The 19,932-nt window shown below is 44.5% G+C and overlaps 1 protein-coding gene across 2 annotated transcripts in view; it reads right to left on the minus strand.

Moving 5' to 3' along the window:
• SYN3 (synapsin III) overlaps window positions 1-19,932 on the minus strand; it is a 460,560-nt gene that overhangs the window by 418,763 nt on the left and 21,865 nt on the right. For both annotated transcript variants that reach the window (XM_070599819.1, XM_070599820.1), the window contains exon 2: window positions 5,195-5,656. In XM_070599819.1, coding sequence (XP_070455920.1) covers window positions 5,195-5,505 — 311 coding nt within the window. In that variant the 5' untranslated portion in view covers window positions 5,506-5,656. The remainder of the gene's footprint in view (window positions 1-5,194; window positions 5,657-19,932) is intronic.

Raw genomic sequence — 19,932 nt, forward strand, 5'->3', positions numbered from 1 at the left:
GCCTGCCCTGTTCTTGGCGCTGGGATACAAAGACAGCATCCAGGAGAGGGTGGGTGGAGGTGATGGTGGGGACACAAATGATCACACAGCGTAATGGCTCTCAGTAGATCCAGAAATGCACAGGTGCTTTAGTGGGTATCATTAGCCATTACTCAGTAGGACGGTGTCGGCCGATATGCTCCAGGCCGGAAGGATGGCAGCTGAGGGGTGTTTCAAACCAAGAATACCCTTTTCATTTCCTCCCCAACAAATAAAAGAAGAAAGAAACCATAGGGAAGGTAACAATAGGTCGTTGTTGAAATGGAATAGCAGACATTCTGGGAACGAGGCCATGGTGAGGTGAGAGGAGAGGAGAGCCAGAGTTCCAGAGGACACCAGGGGAGGGGCTCGGGCAAAGCCACAGCTGCTTCTCTTCCCCCATCCCCCACCCCCACCCCAAGCCCCATCCAGAATCCAGAGACCTTGTGGGAAAAACGGAGAGTAGGCAGTTGTACCGAAATCCCAACCTGGTCATGAGCAATCTTTTTTTGTCATGTTCAATGTTTTGATTTTGAAAAACCTGGGGTTTTCAAAACCTGGAGTTCTGGTACATTCTGTGGGCAATAGTACAAAATGTGCCTATTTTTTTTTTTTTAACTATCTCAAATAGCAGCCCTACAGTTCCGCTAGTATACAGAAAAAGAAAGAGCCAAGATTTTATACACAGGTGAGTAAAAACAGCAACACCTCAACTGTGTGTCTATATGGCTGACCCCTGAGAAAGGGTGCATCTCGGGCCCATTATGCCCACCAAGAGTCATCCTGATTAGACTGGGTGGGGGCAGTGACATGTGCTAATTGAACACTTATGTGTGTTGAGCATCAGGGACATAAAGCAGAATAAGACACGGGCCTCGTTCCTGCAGAAGAGTCAGCCACCTAATAGCCAGTTATAACACAGTGTGATATGTGCTGCCAGGGCACCATGAAATATGTTTTAAGTTATACAAACAAGGTAGTTATTAGCACTGTTGGCAGTGTAGGGTGTATCAGGGAATACTTCACAGAAGAGGTGACACCCAAGCAGGCTTTTAAGGATGAATGGAAATTGGCCAAGGGAACAAGATAGGGAAGGGTATTCAGGGAGAAGGGAACAGAATGTGCTAAGGCCAAAAGATGTGTTTGAGAACTATATGGTGTTCGCTATTCCTACAGAAGGAACAGCAAAGCAGGAAACGGAGCTGGAGCCAGAGCCATAGGGAGGGCAGACATGCTTATGGGGACTTTGAATTTGAACTTGAGGGCGGTCATCCACCACCAGAGGATTATAACAGTGGGAGCAAAGTTTGCTGGCCTGTGCTCAGAAAGATGATGCCTTGGTGGCAACATGGAAGGTAACCAGGAGGCAAGGTCAAGACCGGATGCCTGAGGCCAGTGAAGCTGCTGGAAAATTCTAGGCAGGACAATTAGTGGAGCGGCAGTAGGGCTGAAGAAAAGTGAACTTGAGATCCAGTTCTTTTATTTCTCCTTTCCCTTGTGGCTCTCGGGACTGACTGATGTCCCCTCATCGCAGAGGACAGCACCAACTTCAGTTCAGACCGACTACTGAGCCAGACGTTATGTGGGGCTGGGCCAAAGCTCCCCAAACACCCTTGCCCTGGCCAGGTTCACCCCAAAAGGTGGTGAGATCTTAAAACACTTCCCATGAGTCCTTCTTCCCAGCAAGGGTGGCCTTGGGACCCTCTGTTTCTCCTCAGAAGGTGAAAAGTCCTTCCTCCCAGGTCACTGGCCAGGTATCAGATCGTCCTTGGGGGGCCCAGCTAGCTCCCAGGGTCTGCAAGCTGGCCTCAGATAGGACGGGAAGAGTGAGGGGTTCAACTCCCTCACCCACAAGAAAGCTGATTCTGCAGAAAGGCCCTGGACCTGGAAGGGAAGGGCAAGACAGAGGGGAGGATGTGGGGCTCAGAAGGGAGAAAAGGCAGCAGCATTGTTCCTGGTGGGGTCACCCTCCGTCCAGACGGTGGGCCCTCTCTCCCCTCATTATCATCTCAAAGGGGGAAGAAAGGGGCTGTGTGGGCCAGCTTCTCCCTCTTTAACAACTTCTTCCTCTCAGGAGACAGTCCGCACAATGAGGGAGGGGCTGACCCAAGCAGCCCAGGCTGTGCTAATGCTGCTCGGGGACAGTGGGGCTAGCCCGCCACCTGCCGGCCACTCCTGGTAGTGGCGGATGCGTATCCCTGGGAGCTCTGCTGGGGAGGATGGAGAAGCCATGGCAGCCAGCATCAATTTGGAGAAAGTCGGGAAAGTCCTGAGATTCAGAGAGGTTAGGAAGTTCATGAAGAATCTCGGACGGAGTTCTCCAACAGAAGCTGACGTGTGTGTGGGTAAGAAGTCTCTATCACAAACATCCAACAGAGACAGAGCCAACTTCCACGTGAGTTACCGAGCGTCAGGGTCTCACTTCCTTTTTTACGCACTGAGGGGCCAGAAAAACATTGCTGGTCTCAAGACCTAATTAACGATTGGGCATATGAGGCATGATCAAAACAGACTGAGAGAAATTCCTCTGGCCCAAATTGTGTCCCCCACCAGTGTACAGCCTAAAATTCACACATTGGTCATCCCTGTGGAGGAGAGACTGAAGACCAATGTCAAATTTACACGGTACCTGGCTGAAGCCATTCATTGCATTTCAACCTCACTCACTGTGCCCTACACTAGACTCACACCATATGGACGCTGCGGGGACAGAGACCAATACGACCCAACTTTATCACCGAGGGCCAGCAGGGAAGAGTGACCAGTAGAAGGCTCTAGTGCAAGGGGGTAAATCCTAATCCATTCTACCCAATATTGGGCATGAAGAGATTAAATAGGCCTCCTAAGATAGGCTGCTGTCAAGGTGATTAATGTTGCACAGGAGGTCACAATAGTCTGCAATAATGATACACACTTAAATAGCACTTACTGTTTACCAGACACATCCTAAGCACTTTCACATTAACTCAGATTTTAACTCTATGTATATATATTAACTCCACAAGGTAGGTGTTATTTTATTTATTTTATTCCCATTTAGGTGCAGTAACTTGCAAAGGTCATATAGCTACTATGGGGTAGAGATGGGATTTGAACCCAGACAGTCTAGCTCTGAAGTCTGAGTTCCTAACCAGGGTACCATCCCATTTATTAGCTTAACCTCCATACAGGAAGGAGCTTTTCTCACAACCAGGTTTTTAAATACCACCCCCCGCCCTGCCAATTCCATATCATGGCAAACCTGGACTGAGCCCAGGATAACACAGTCAGCAGAGTAAGGTCAAGCACTGGGTTAAAGAGAAACAGAAGACTACAAAGGCCATGAAGGCATTGTGATCACCGGGTGGACAGGCACAGGACCGCGCAGGCCAGAGAACGTGGGAGCAACACTTCTGCAGAAATCAACCTGGAAGCTCGAAACCTAAAGATGGTGCTTCACACAAGCACATAAGCAGAGATGCAAGGGGCTTCAGGAGGAGAGCCTTCAAGCAAGCAGCAACAGCACAGATGCTGCAGACCGGCTCAGAACAGAGGCCATACACGTGACCGCCCCGGGTAAGATGCAGTGATTTCCTAACAGGACAGGAGAGACTGCCGTCTGAACAGTCTTTAATGCTGACCATATGGAATATGTATTATAAACCACAAATATCTCCCAATCCAAACTATAGGCTCGATCATTTCCACCCTGAGCGAACATCTCAAGGAATGAATGGGAGTGTACACGTGCATGTAACAATGACAGAGCCCCTGGATGCTTAGTGAACTGGATGCAGGAATTTGTTCATTTCATACATATTTACTGAGTGCCTGTTACACAGCAGCCTCTGGAGACACACGCATGCCACCTTGCCCTCCAGCCGCCATGACCGTCCTTGGGTCCACTGTCAGAACTCCTCTGGTTCCCACCCATGCATTCCTTCGCCCTGGATGGGGTGCTTCCACATCTCCACCCGTGGGCTTACTTCGTGGACTGCAAAGTCTGTCTCCAGCTGGATTGATAATATTTTTCACCCCTCTCTACCAACAATTTGGAGTAAAGGTCTGTTCTCCAACTGCAGCTCCGTGTGAGCGGCACCTGTTCACCACTTACCTGAGCCCCTGAGGCTGGGACTTGCACTCTGCTGGTGCTCGGTAACTATCCGTCGAACAACTTCTGCCCATGACTTTGACACACTTGTCCAGTCTCTGCCCTTGGAGAGCTTACCATCTACTGGGGCCTGAGAAGAGGCTGGAAGGTACATCATCTCCGCCCACCTTTGGTGTTAAAAGGACAAGTTCTGGAGCCAGTCCAGGAAAGAGCTGGGGTACAGACTCACGCAGACTGGTCCCAAGGGTTTTAGATAAGGACTGTGGACTTGTCCACATTTACCCTCATAACCTCACTTCATGGAGGGAGGGGAGGCTGGCTGAGGCTGAAAGAAGTTAAGCAACTTGCCAGAATTATTTTAGATTTAAAAAATTTTCTGTTTTTAGAAAGGCAATACAGTGCATATACCATATGCTATATTAACACTTGCAGTGGGCTCTGGGCAGCACCCCACAGCAAACACATGAAGATGTTTGCAGCAAATCATATGAACAAGCACAGTCAGTGGCATAATGAAGATTATTACAGTCTCGCTTCCCTTCAGGTCAGGCTTTGCTGCCAAATGGATTATAAAACATTTTCTAGGGGCTGGCCTGGTGGCACAGCAGTTAAGTGCACACATTCTGCTTTGGCGGCCTGGGGTTCACCGGTTCGGGTCCCGGGTACAGACATGGCACCGCTTGGCAAGCCATGCTGTGGTAGGCGTCCCACATATAAAGTAGAGGAAGATGGGCATAGATGTTAGCTCAGGGCCAGTCTTCCTCAGCAAAAAGAGGAGGATTGACAGCAGATGTTAGCTCAGGGCTAAGCTTCCTCAAAAAAAAAAAATTTCTAGTTTTCAGGGGTTTTTGGACTTTAGATTTGCAGGTGAGGGGTTGTGGATCTATACATGCCAACCCTTAGGAGAGAGTGTGGCACAAAGTGGTGACTGCCACGCAGTAGCCATGCGGTAAATGTGTTTCCTTCCCTCAGTCCAGTCTCTGATACCGCAGAACCTCTCATAGCTTCCTCCCTCCCCCCAAGAGAGAGGTAAGCCCCACCTCCTTTCTTGCCCCTCGGTGGGAGCCCCTGCAGACTCCGGCTTACCAGTCTGTGTGGGCATCATCAATCACCAACAGGATCCTGGGCCTTTGAACAACAGGTGTGGAGGGGCCTGGAGGCTCCATCAGCCCCGAGGGGGCCTGTGAGGTCTGCTTCATGGCGCTGGAGAAGGAGCTAAAGAGGCTGGATCCTGGAGAGGAGAAGGAGGCTGCCAGGGGCTGGGGGTGCCTCCTCTCCATGGCCGGGGAAGCCGGGGAGCTGGTGGAACTGTCTGGGCGCTGCAGGTCTGTCATGTAGCCATTGGGCAGGTTGGCCACGAAGCTGCTATCAGAGAGTCGCCGCCGGAGGAAATTCATGGCTGTGGATGGATGCGATGGCTTTGTTCCTACTCAGACTTGTCTAGGTGAGGCCCAGAACACAGGCTGCCGGGGACAGGGGGCGGGAGGGTCTTGGGCCCCCAGAGCCAGGGGGATCCTGCTCCAGTCGTCCTCAGCTGTCCTTGCTTACCTGTGGCAACAAGCCAACACACACATTAGTGGAAACGCCCCCCCGTGCCTACAGCAAGCAGAGAGGTCACCTTCCTGCCCCGCTGCTGGGGGCAGTGTAAAGTGGGACATCCTTGTGGAGAGGAATTTGGCAACATGTAATTAGAGCACGCCCTTTTAACCTACAATTTCCATTTTCTGGAATTCTATCCCAAGAAAGGAATCTGTGTTCCAGAAAAAGCCTCTTGCACAAATATATTTCTCAGAGCATTATTTCCACTAGCAAATTACTGGAAAGTATCTCAGCATTCGATCACAGGAGACCAAATAAATAAACTACAACACGGTCACGGGGAAACCTTCTGTGGCTATTAAAAAAGGGGGACTTAAGAAGGGATTTTAGTAACATAGAGTAAATTTCATGCTGTAATTAAATTAAAAAGATCATGATACAAGATTACAAGTACAGAATGACTACAACCCCATAAATGTTGAAATAACAAAACTTTGGAAGCAAAATCCATCGGAATGTGAACAGCAATGGGTAATGCGATTTGGGTAACGCAATGACATGGTTTTTTTTTTCTCTTTCCACTTACCTATATTTACCAGATTTTCTAGAAGATATATTGCTGTGGACTGAATTGTGTCCCCCAAATTCATATGCTGAAGCTCTAACCCCTAGTGTTCTCGTATTTGTAGGTGGGGCCCTTGAGGGGTGATTAAGATTAGATGAGGTCATGAGGGTGGGGTCCTTGTGATGCAGTTAGCACCCTTGTAAGAAGAGACACCAGAGTTTGCTTTCCCTCGGCCACATGAGGACACAGGCCAAAGCCAGGAAGACAGCTGTCACCAGAAATCACGACGGCACCCCCATCTCAGACATCCAGCATCCAGAATTGTGAGAATAAATTCTGTTGTTTAAGACAGAGTGTGGTATTTTGTTACGGCAGACCGAGCAGACTGATAAACATATGTATTGCTTTTCTGAACAGAATAAAAATAAGTTTTAAAAAAACCCAAATGGTTCAAACGACATCAAAATATCCCACTGGGAAAAAGGATTATTTAAACCATGTGATTCAACCCCGCTTATATTATTTGTTAAGATTATTTTATATTTTTGCTGGGGTAAAATTTACTTAAGGTGAGACATACCGTACGTAAGCATACAATTCTTTGAGTTTGGATAAATGTATACACTGGCATAAGATTTATTATATTCCTGTCACCTCAGAGTGTTCTCTTGTGCCCCTTTCTGGTCAATCCACACATCCTCATAGGCAAACCCTCTTCTAACATCTGTCACCATATATTAATTTGACCTATTCTTGAACTTCAGATAAATGTAATCATGCATTATTCTTTTGTGAATGGCTTCTTTCCCTCAACATAATGGATTTGAGACTCAGCTATGGTGTGCGTCAAGAGCCATTCTGTTTGTTACTGCTGAGAAGCATTGCACTGATGAATAAACCACAAATTGTCACTGCATTCTCCTGTTGATGGACATCTGAAATGTTTCCAGTTTGGAGGGTATTGTGAATAGAATTGCTCTAAGGATTTTTTACTTGAATATTTTTGTGCAGTTGGGGGGGTGCTTTTCTTTGGGAAAATACTTATGAGTTAATTTGTTGGATCATATTGTAGGAATATGTTGAACTTAATAAGAAACTGTCAAAAAGTTCCCCATAGTGGTTGTGCTATTTTGCACACTTCATTTCAGAGTTCTGGTTGTTCCACATCCTTACCAACATTTGGTTGTTGTCTGTCTTTTTATTCTTAGCCATTCTCCTGGGTGTAAAATAGAATCTCACTGTGTTTTCAGTTTATTTTCTCTGATACCTAATAAGGATGAGCAACTTTCATGGTCTACTGGCCATTGATACACCTTCTGTGAAATATCTGTTCAAGTCTTTGGCCCATTTTAAAAAGGAGGGTTGCTTATATTTTTGTTATTTATTTGTGCAAGTTCTTTATACGTTCTGGACATAAGTCTTTCGTGAGATATGTATATTGTGAACATTTTCTCTCACTCTCCGGCTTGCCATTTCATTTCCTTCGTGAGCAGAAGTTCGACAGAATAAAATAACTCTTACAAAAAGTGAATTGTTACTTGAGATAGAAACACCCAAGTGAGAAAAAAAATCATACCCTAGGATGAGACCACACTTCCACATTTTGTTATTAGGAATGTTTTATATATACATGCAAAAATGTATATAGGCATATGTATACATATTTATTTGTACATATGTGAAACTTGGTACATATATCTACAGATGTTTTGCTAAACAGAAATTTAAAATTTTATGAAGTCCAATTTACCAAATCTTTCTTTTATGATTAGTCCTTTTTATGTCTGCTCTTAAAATCTTTACCAACCCCAAGGTCACAATGATACTGTCATAATTTCTTATAGAAGCTTTATAGTGTTAGCTCTTCTGTTTAGGGCTACAATCCATCCAAACTGGATTTTTGAAGGGTGTGAGATAAGGTTCATTTATGTAGTTTTCCAGAGCTATTTATGAAAATATTTTTTGCCCAACAACTTGCTTTCGTGGCTTTGTTGGCACCAATGGACTGTACATGTGTGGGTCTTCTTCTGGACTCTTTATTATGCTCCATTGATCTGTTTGTTTATTCTCACACTGTCTGGATTACCGTGGTTTTACAGAAAGTCCTAAAATCAGGTAAAGTGAATCCTCCAACTTAGACGTTCTTTCTCAAGCTTGTTTTGGGTATTCTATGTCCTATCTTCGTATGCATTTTAACGTCAACTTGTATGAAAAAGTCTGTCGGGATATTGTTGGGATCACATTGAATCTATGGCTCACTTTGGGCAGAACTGACATCGCAACAATATTGAACTTTCCACTTCATGAACATGGTAGAGCTCTCGACTTAGTCGACCTTCTTTAGTTTTTCTCCAAAATGTTTTGTGATTTCCAATATAGAGGTGTTGCACATATTTTGTTAAACTGATTCCTAACAATTTCTTCTGGTTTTTTTTTTTGAATGGTATTTTAAAAGATACTGTTTTCTAAGTTTCATTTTCCAATTGTTTGCTGCTAGTACCATATATTTGCCAATTATTGTCAATATACTGACCTGATAAATTCAATTATTGTTTCTAGTGGTTGTTGACAGATTTCTTAAGATTTTCTATTTAAACAATCACATCATCTACCGATAGAGACATCTTTCCTTCTCCTTTCCAACCTTAATGCCTATCATCTCTTTCACTTCTCTTATTACAGTAGCGAGGACCTCCACTACCAACTAGAAATGATGAAGGCAGACACTTCACCTTGTTCCCAATCTTAGGGCGAAAATGTTCACTATCTCCCATTAAGAAGACGTTAGCTGTAAGTTCTTGTAAATGTACTTTATCAGATTGAGACAGTTTGCTTGCAGTCTTAGCTCGCTGAGAGCTTTTATCATGAATAGATGTTGAATTTGCCAAGTGATTTTCTAAATTGATTGAGAGGATTATGTTTTTAAAAATCATTTATTTGCTTACTGTGCTGAATTACATTGATTGACTTTCAAATGTTAAACCAAACTTGCATTCCTAGGATAAATCCCACGTAGTCACAGTGAATTAACCTTTTTACATATTGCCGGATTCGATCTGATAATATTTTGTTGGGGATTTTTGTGTCCACCTCCATGAGAAAAGTTGTCTGTAATTTTCTTTTTTGGTAATGTATTTGCCAGGTTTTGGTACCAGGTATTGACCTCACAAAATATATTGGGAAGTGTTCCTGCCTTTTCTATTTTCTGAAAGAGTTTATGTAATATCGGTAATTTTTTTTCTTAAATTATTGGCAGAATTCAATAGTGAAGCCATCTGGGGTGGATTTTTTTCTTTGTTGGAAAGTTTTTAATTATGAACCAAGCTCTTTTATAAATCTATTCATATTCTCTGTTTCTTGTTATTTCAGTATCAGCAATATGTGATTTCAAGCAATTTGTCCATTTCATCTCAGTTGTAAAATTTATTGGTATAAAGTTGTTGATAATGTTTTCCTATTATTCTTTCATTTTCTGTAAGATCTGTAGTGATTTCCCTGGTTATTTCTGATACTGGTAATTTGCTTTTTCTCTCTTTTTGATTAATTTATATTGCTAGGAAATTATAAATTTTATTAAATCTTTTAAAGAATCAACTTGCAGGTTCTTCTATTTTCTCCATTATTTGTATTCTAATTCACCTTCTTCTGCTCTTTATTACTTTCTCTCTTCTCCTTACTTTGGGTTTAAGGGTTTAATTTGTTCTTCTTTTCTCTAGATTATTAAGAGAAAAACATAGGTCATTAATTTTAAATCTTTCTTCTTTCTAATATAAGCATTTTAAAGCAATGCATTTCCCTCTATGCACCGTTTTAGCTGCATCTCAGAAATTTGACATGTTGTATTTCCATTATCATTCAAGTTATTCTTAATTTGTGATTCTTTTTTGACTCCTGTATTATTTAAACATATGTTTAATTTTCAAATTCCAGTGTTCTTTCAGGTATTTTATTGTTATTGCTTTTAATATGATTCATTTGTGTTTAATGAACATAGTCTATAAGGTTTTAATCCTTTGGCATTCATTGAGATTAATTTTATGCCTCAAAATGCTCTAGCTTGACGAATATTCTATTTGCACTAAAGAAGAACATATATCCTGCAGTTTGGGGGTGTAAAGATCTATAAACATCAATTTATATTGTAAGTCAATTTCCCCAGCCAGGAAGCTGGCTCTGCCAGGATGATTTGCAGGCAGGAGGTTTACAGGAAAGTGTTCCCATGATTAACAACTGTGGGCAAGCGTGAAAAGCAGAAATGGGCTGAAAGAGGGGTGGAACTGGACACAGTTTTAACAGAGGCCTCAGTTGATCTTATGGGGAGCAAGGAGCTGGGGCATCTCTTTAGATTTCCTCATTTTCCAGCCACTCTGCCAGCCTGTACTCTGTCCACTGACTTGTCAAACCAATCAAACTGCAGCTTCTGCTTGGTTCTAGCTGCTCCACACCATGTGCACTGGGAGTGCTTTCAGGGAAGAGCCATAAAAACATGGATTTCACATAGTGGGTGTGGTTCCCTTCTTTCAGGGGTCAAGTCCCCTCCAGATTCTACCTACTTTTAGTTTCTCTCCAGGAACCCCAAACAGTTGTTTTTAAATATTTTATACTAAGTTTATAATTATCTCCTATGAGAGGGTTAGTCCAACACAAGCTACTGAGTCATTCCTGGAAGTAAACCTCTTCCGTTTCTTAAATACTGGATGGAAAAGTTAACAAAAATGTTAGAGTTGGAGAGTCCTTAGAGACTATTTAACAATCCCTTCTTTAGGAACTCTGGTCAACCTTACACTGGTGGGAATTCTCCACCTTCAGAAGAATCACCTCATTATCTTCTAACCAACTCCAATGTTAGTCAGAGGCTCCTCCTGTAACTTCTCCCCTCTGCAGGCCCCAGGGGAGGTTATAGTCAAGTAAAGGGAGGCAGATAATGAACAATGAACAAATATTTATGGATCGGGGCAAGCGCTAGTGAGGAATACACAGAGTAGTGCCATGGAGATCAACATAGGGGAGGGTCAAGGAAGGCCTCTCTGAGGAGGTGACCTTTAAATTGAGACATAGAAGATGAGGGGAAAAGGAAGTGCATGTGCAAAGGCCCTGAGGTAGGAACAAGCTAGGCACATTTGTAGAATAAAGGCCAGCTCAACCAGGAAACAAAAAGGAGATTTTTGTAAGAGAATGCTTAGAGAAGTAGAGAGGGGCCAGATCATGAAGGGCCATACTGAAAATAATTTTGATTTTAATCCAAGTGTGAAAGTAAGCCAGTGGAGGCTGAAAAACAAGAGAGAGACATAATCTAGTCTAGCCAGCCACTGTGTGGGAAACAGACTGTGGAGGATGTGTATGGAACGGCCAGACAAGTTAGGAGGCTGTTGCAGTAATTTGTGTCCTTAGACATGAAAGAAGAGAGTTGGATTACGCGATTTGTAAGGTGTCCTTCTGTTCCGTGAGTCACTCACTTCTTGTGCCATTAGACTCTGGATATCTCTTCAATGCTAAGCTTAATCTGATGGCAGGACAAGGCGGGGATGAGACGGATTCTGGGAGGAAAAGAGGGGCAGGAAGAGTCTCTAGGACTGAATCCAGTGGGCTGGCGCAGTACTCAGCCCCAGGCAGCCCCACTAATGGCCACTAGAGGGCAGGAGTGACCGCACCAGACAGGAAAAAGAAAAAGTACTTTACAAAGCAACTTTGCAAGCTTACTTCATGGAGGATGTGGCATGAAGGGAGACTTTCCTGGGAAGGGTAAAAAAATGGCTGGAGTCTTCTCAGACTTGGTGGAGCCACAAGACAGAAGTGAGATGTAAATCACAGAGACACAGGTCTTGCATCAAAGAAGGAAAAACTCCGTAAGAAGGAGAGCCGCCCACAGGGGCACGAGCTACATTGGGAAAAGACGAGCAGTTGATCAGCCTGGACAGGAGAGTCTCATAGACACTCCAGATTCATTTCCTTGCTCATCCTCAGATGAATTTATGCACCTGGGCCCCCGAATTCCGCCCAGAAGTACCGCTATCCATCCACTGACTTAGGCCAGAAACCTGAGTCTCATACTTCGCTCCTTCTTAACCCTCACTGGTTTCAGCCACTCAGTCACCAGGCCTTGCCAATTACGTCTCCCCAAACATCTCTCATATCTTCCTCTCCTCTCCATCATTCCTACCATAGTCTTGCTTTACGTGCTGCTAAACTAAAAACCAGGCCAAAGACCTTAACAGACACGTCACAAAAGAAGATGTACAGATGGCAAATAAGCACATGAAAAGATGCTCCACATCACACGTCATCACGGAAATGCAAATTAAAACAACAATGAGACACCACTACACACCTATTAGATTGACTACAAGCTGACAACACTGACAACACCAAACGCTGACGAGGATGTGGAGCAACAGGAACTCTCCTTCATTGCTCCGAGAATGAATGATAGTCCAGCCACTCTGGAAGACAGTTTGGCAGTTTCTTCCAAAGCTACACATATTCTGACCACATGATCCAGCAACTGCACTCCTTGATATTTACCCAAAAGAGTTGAGAACTTATATCCACACAAAACCCTACAGACGTAATTGCCCAAACTTGGAACGAACCAAGACATCCTTCAGAAGGTGAATGAATAAACGAACTGTGGTACATCCAGACAATGGAATATCATTCAGCAATAAAAATAATAACAATAAAAAAATGAGCTAGGAAGCCATGAAAACACATGGAGGAAACTCAAACGCATATCACTGAGTGAAAGAAGCTAATCTGAAAAGGCTACATACTGTATCATTCCCACCATATGACACTCTGGAAAAGCCAAAACTATGGAGATGGTAAAATGGTCAATGGTTGCCAGGGATTGCAAAGGGGGTGGGGGTGGGGTGGTGAATAGGCACTGCACAAAGGATTTTTAGGGCAGTGAAAATACTCTGTATTACTATGATGATGATTACATGTTATTATACATTTGTCCAAACCTATAGAATATACAACACCAAGAGTGAACCATAATGTAAACTATGGACTTGGGGTGATTACAATGTGTCAGTGTAGGTTCATCAATTGTAACAAACGTTCCACTCTGGTGGGGATGTTGATAACAAGGGAGGCCATGCGCTTAGGGGCAGGGAGCATATGAGAAATCTCTGTACCTTCCCCTCAATTTGCTATGAATCTTAAACTAAAACTATGTATTACTGAAAAGAAAAAAAAAGAGAGATCCTTCAAGTGTAAGACTTCTGCCAAAGCCAGGCTAAGGACCACCATGGCCTCAGTACTCTGGTGCTGGACCCAGCTGAACAGTGAGTGAGCCTGAAGGTTAAGCTCACAGACCTTGGATCCAGACTAACTGTGTTCTAATCCCAGCCCTGCTACTTACTACCTTCACGGCCTCAGGTAAGCTTGCCCACCTCTCTGTGCCTCAGTTTCCTCATCTGTAAAATGGGACTAGTACCTACCTCATAGGGTTCTTGAGAAAATTGTGTCTTAATATATGTAAAGTATCTAGAACAATGCCTGGCCATGGTGAGCAATCCGTGTTAGCTGCTGTTATTCTGACTGCTTTTTAGACAGTGAGTTTCCCAGATCCAGAAGGTTTGACAGTGGGGACAGCTTTGGTTTGGGAGGCGATGTGGCAGAGGCTGCACTATTTATACGAGAACGGGCTTTGGACAGATCTAACTTTGAGACCCAGTCTGCCTCTTGTGGCTGAGTAATGTCCTGGCCACAGATTCTTTTTTTTTAATTATTTTATTAAGGTCATAATGGTTAATAACTGTGAAATTTCAGGTGTACATTATTATTTATCAGTTTCTATATAGACTGCATCGTGCTCACCACCAATAGTCTAATTTTTATCCATCAACATACACATGTGCCCCTTCACCCCTTTTGCCCACCCCCAACCCCCTTCCCCTCTGGTAACCAGTAAACTGTTCTTTTTGTCTGTGTGTTAGTTTATCTTCCACACGTGAGTGAAATCATACTGAGTTTGTCTTTCTCTGTCTGGCTTATTTCACTTAACATCATACCCCCAAGGTCAATCCATGATTCTGTCTTTTTTATGGCTGAGTAGTATTCCATTGTATACATATAGCACATCTTCTTTATCCATTCATCACTTGATGGGCACTTGGGTTGCTTCCACGTCTCGGCTATTGTGAGTAATGCAGTGAACACAGGGGTGCATAAGTCTCTTTGAATTGTTGATTTCAAGTTCTCTGGATAACTATCCAGTAGTGGGATAGCTGGGTCGTATGGTCAGGCCACAGGTTCTTAATCTGTGAAGTGGGCCTACTTAGTAAATCTCTGCCCTTCCTACTCCACAGGTGTTTGAGCAAACTTCACTAAACATTTAATTTTTTTTAAGTTAACATAGAGTAAAATTGACTTTTGGGTGTACAGTTCTATGAATTTTAATAAGTTCATGTTCCCACCAGCACAAGGAGGGTACAGAACAGTTCCATCGCCCCACATGAAACTGCTTTTTCATCTTTAAAGCAGTCTGCAAATGTCAGTGGCGTGGTGTTTCCCAGACTGACACCTGGATCTCCTATAAGGATACATTGGATAAAGAATATTCCAGGCCAGGCGCATTTCTTAGAAAATAAAAGAAGAAGATAAATTCCAATGATTGAACTTCCTGCTCATCGAATGGCTTGGCACAGGCTGTTCCTTCATCTGGAACACTCTTTCTACGTACACCAGCATGGCCCAGCCCCTGCTGTCCCTTAGATCTTTGGCAAATGTCACCTTCTCAGCAAGGCGTCCCCTGACCAAGCACAGTTAAACTGTCTGGAAGTTCAGACCTCTCCTACCTTACTCCACTTGTTCCTTTTTCCATAGCATGCATTGCCTCCTATAAACTACATAATTTACTTATTTTGCTTACTGTGGACTCTCTGCTCCCTCTGATAGAATGCAAGCCCCTCGAGAACAGAGATCATTGTCTGATTTGTTCCCTGATGCATCCCAAGCACATAGAAAGATGCCTAGCACACAGTAGGGGCTTAATAAATATTTGTTGAGTGAAATGCTTTCGAAAATAACATGAATGAAATTAAACGATCCTTGCCTTCTGTTTGTGAAGACTAGATGTGTGGTTACATAAAAGAAAGCAGCCATCCCAGTTCCTGACAACAAGCCTAAATTGAATCCAAGTTGGGACAATGCGAAGGACTATCTGATTTCATTCCTCAGTGAGTTCATCCCCTGTGTAAACACACCAGGACTCAGAAATTCTCTCTCCATCTGCTGCTCAATGAGCGCTGAAAGATTTCCTTTCTCCTCCCCCATTAGGAGCCGGCATTTGGGTAATTAACAGCTGCTAGAACTCTTTCTGCAGGAGCAGACAGTTTAAAAATTCATGGAGACAACATGGGCTGGGCTTCATCAATATATTGATGAGCACAGGCAGCGTGGGAGTCTAGGGTGAGCCTGAGAACCCAGGGCGTGTGCCACTCAAGTTGCAAAGCTAAGAGATGCTTAACTTCTTGAAAACATGTCAATCGCGCATCTGCTGAGGGAGCAGCGCCATTTCCACATACAGACCTGCTGGGCCTTTCACCCTCAGAGCTCATTTCCAGCCACATCTACATGAAAGTGTGCACTGTCTTTGATGAGTTCAGATCCACTCACAGAGGCCTTGATCTCCGTGAATGGCAACACTCTCACTCCCACAGACACCGTGGGTCCCCAGCCAAAGAGGATTCGGGCTTCGGAGCTAGGATTTGTCAATGAGTGAGGCTTCCTCACCAACGACTCCCTCCCTTTGTTGGAGAACACCCCAGGGTGCCAGGAAATTCTGTGGGATAGAGTCTCCTAGAGATCAAGAGAAGTGAGAGTCTTCCATTCATTCGAGACCTTCCTCCCCAAGCCACAAATGCCAAAACAGGGTCCAAAATTATGGTCATGTTGACGAACATTTACATCTAGCAAATTAAAGCTTTTAACCTAAAGTCATAAAGCAATGATAATTGTATTATCCACAGAATAATCACAGGGTTTATTTACAAACAGAATTTACAGAGCTCTCCAGGCAGTGCTAGGTAGGATCCGGATACAAGCTTGGCGCAATCTGACAATCATGCCGGCTTGCCTCTGATTTACCAAGACCTTCCTCGGAAGGTCACATCAAAAACCTAAACGGAGGCTCTTGATAACCTGAGGCCTGGAGCTAAATGGTCATCTTGGGCCCCTCTGTGATTGCTGCCCACGAGAGGACCTTCAAAATAAATTAAGGTGATCTTTAGTGACGTTAACTTGCTGTAAAATAAACCCTAGGTGGGTTTTTGAGGTATATTTTTCAATATTATTTCTAGGCTTTTTCATTCTAAACTGGGGCCAGACAGGGGCCCACCTTGGTGATCATCTAGAATGCTGGCCCCCCTGGGCAAGATCCGCTCCTGAGGGTGCCCAGCTCTGCCTCCGTCTCCGCTTCGTACTCGCGCCAGCCAGGCTCGACCCCGAAGGCACCATTGAGCTCACGGTCCTCTAGTTCTTCGGTTCTTCTTCCGTCCTCCATGGATTCTCTCTTACCTGGCTCTGGGATCCAATCCCATCTCTCTCCTCCCCTCATTGCCAGGCCACCTTCATCTCTCACAGGTGCAAGTGCTACAGCCCGCAGGAACATCTTCCCTCTCCAGTCCCTTCCTCACCTCTCGGGCACTTAGACTAGACATATCACATCACTTCCTGCAGAAAACTTTCCGGTGGTTGCCCATGGCCTCCAAGATAAGGTCCTTCACATTCAGGCTTGAAACTCCAGCCCTCTCACCTCCTGCTTGGAGCAGACCACTCCTTCCCCACCCCGTCCTCATCGCCCTTCTCTGCCTAAAGCTCATCTGTTGACTCACTCTTCAGGATGCCTTCCTTGAACCTCTGCTCTACATACGCCAAACGTATGGGGCTCGCTGAACGTGGCGGGCCCTCTGTCAAGGACCACTCTCACACATGCAGCCATCTCCGCTTGAGACAGCCTTTTTCTCCTTCGCAGCACGGTTAACTTGTCTCTCCTTCCTTCAGAACTCATCTCCTACATCACTTACTCAGGACAGCCTTCCTGACCAGCCCCAGCATGCTCCAGGCTGGGGAAGTTCGAGTTCCTAGAAACCACTCTTGGGTTTCTTTCCATGATAGGCTGATTGCTCAGGTCTCAAACTCTAACATGCTCCCCTATGACCTGGGATGCTTTCTAACAACACAAATTCCCAGGCTTCACCCTCAGAGGCTCTGACTCTGTAGGGTGGAAAAATGGTCCAGAATCTGCATTTAACCAGCTCTCCAAATGATCCAAACGATTTGCCGCAGTTGGTCCGTGCGCAGCCTTCTGAGAAACGCTTCTCCAGACCAGATCTCCAAAATGGGAAGTGCACCCTGTGGGGACTTCCAAGAGGAGACATTGGACCGCAGGAAAAAAATTGTTTGAACTCTTATTTCAAAATCTTTGATCTCTCTCCTAAATTTCTTTTTTGTGTGTACCTTTTATGGACACAATATATTAGTGAAGTATTCATGATTTGTAAAAAAATAAATATGCCAATTTCGTAGTTTCAATTATCAGCCACAAGTCTTTACTCCTCCCAGGATCTACACAGTTTGCAAAGTGACTTTGCGGTTCCTTCCGCTAGAAGCTAAGTGACTCCTTTGCCCACTGACTTTGGGCCCGGCCATGGGACTAGTTTTGGCTGATGGAATAAGGGAGACCTAACCGTGCACCACTTCTGCGCCACGGACCTAAGAGACCCCATGTGTTTCTACTTGCCGTCTTGTACTTCTGCCATTGCCGTGACCTGTCCATGGGTTGGCCCAAGGATCCAAAAAGGAGGAGAGACTCATGAAGACCTGGGCTGGAGCTGCCCCTCAGAGCCACCCAGATGAGCCCAGCCAAGATTAGTCAACTCCCAGTCTACCTGAAGAGATATGAGCAGAAAAAACGCTTATCACCCATGCCATTGAGAGTTCATGGCTGTTTGTTATGTTGTGGCTCCTGATACAGCGATGATTGGTTCAGACTTCAAGGTCACTGAGGGGAGAGTCTGTATTTCAGCTCTGCATCCACAGCAACTTGTGGGCCCTCAGTAAATAATGAAATGAATGAATGAATGAATGAATGAAGGGAGTCTTTCTTTATTTCCTGAGAAAATTCTAATCAATACTCTCTGTGGCTCTGTTTGAAAGGATTTAGGATTGACTCACTTTTCCAAAACCAACTACAAGGGCTGAGCTCCTGGAAGTCCTCATGTCACCTTTTCTGCCAGTCAGACTCTAAGCTTAGTGTCCAAGGATAGCCCAGGCTCACGTATAATCCTGAGTCAAACTACTACCCCTATTACTCCTAAAATTAAATCTCTGAGTGGCCCAAGGGCTGACCTTGGCCTGGATTCTTTTCTTTTCTTTGACCAGTTGGGCTCTCCATTTCACCAGAGCCCACTGTCCAATTTCTCCCTTGAATCTGTAAGTGGGGTCCTGGAACCCTTCCTCAAGGACTGGCCCTGCTGGGGTCCTATTGCCTCTGGGAGGATCAACCTCACAACTCCTGAGAGCATCTGAGATGCCTAGAGGTACAGCTGCCATGCCCATCTACCTGCTTGGAAACACAAGCCCTAGCCACTTCCAGAATCAGAGCTGACAACCCTCTGCCCCTTCCATCTCTGCCAAAGAAAACCCAGAAAGCCTCTGTGTCCTGATTTTGGTGAGAAAACCTGGCTATTGTATATATTGGGAAAAATTAGCGTCCAAGGGAACATCTTAGTCTCTGGGACATATCACTGTGGGCTGACTGTTGCCCATGCTCACAGCCCTGGAGCAGCATCTGCCTGAAGGTCTTCCTGCCCAGACTTCACTCTGCAGCAACAGACCAGAAAACAGAACACTTGGATTATCTCCAAATGAAGTCAGGAAGGTCTGAGGTTTGGCTAGGCCGCTGAGGTGCAGAGTGCCTGGGAGAAGGGGGATGCAGTGGGAGTCTCTTGACATTGGGCAAGAAGGACCTGGAATATTCCCCCAGCAGAGCTCCCCGTGCCTCATCTTGCATGGGGCCTGCTCAGAAAATGCAAGTTGGGCAGCATCAACTCCATCCATCTACAAAGGGCACTTGCAAGGAGGCTCCTTCTTGGAAAAGGAACCTGGACTTTCCTTCCTTCCTTCCATCTTCCCTCCATCACATCTTCCTTCCCCTCCTGCTTTTCCTCCTTCCTGGTTCTTCTCCCAATTCTCCATCAAATCAGAGCTACTGCTTTTTCAGGAACTAATTTTGAATTTGAAAGGGACTTGGGAGTTGATACTGTTTCTTACTCAATTCAGAACTCCCTTCTATAGTGTTTGCGACGTAAAATTAATTGCTATCATTCGCTGAGCACCTATGAAGTGCTGCTAGAAGATATCTGTCTATATATTCCAATTCAGATATTAATTAGAATCCATCATATAGGTACCATCATTTCCTTTTAATGAATAAAATGATACCCTCAGAGGGGTTAAGTTACTTATCCAAGATCAAACAGCAGGTCAGTGGCAGGAGCAGAGTGTTCCTGTCTATGTATGACAGTGCCTAAAATTCTGAAGTAGAATATGAAAGAGGATCCAGTTCAACAACCTCATGTTATGAATAAGGAGACAAGAGCCGAGCAGAAAGAAGTGAGTTTCATTTAACATGGGATCATTCAATCACCCTAACAACCTTAGGAGATATCAACCACTGTTAACATCATCTCCACTTTATAGATATGGACAC

Source organism: Equus przewalskii, chromosome 29, assembly GCF_037783145.1.
Source record: "Equus przewalskii isolate Varuska chromosome 29, EquPr2, whole genome shotgun sequence".
Classification (NCBI taxonomy): Eukaryota; Metazoa; Chordata; class Mammalia; order Perissodactyla; family Equidae; genus Equus; species Equus przewalskii.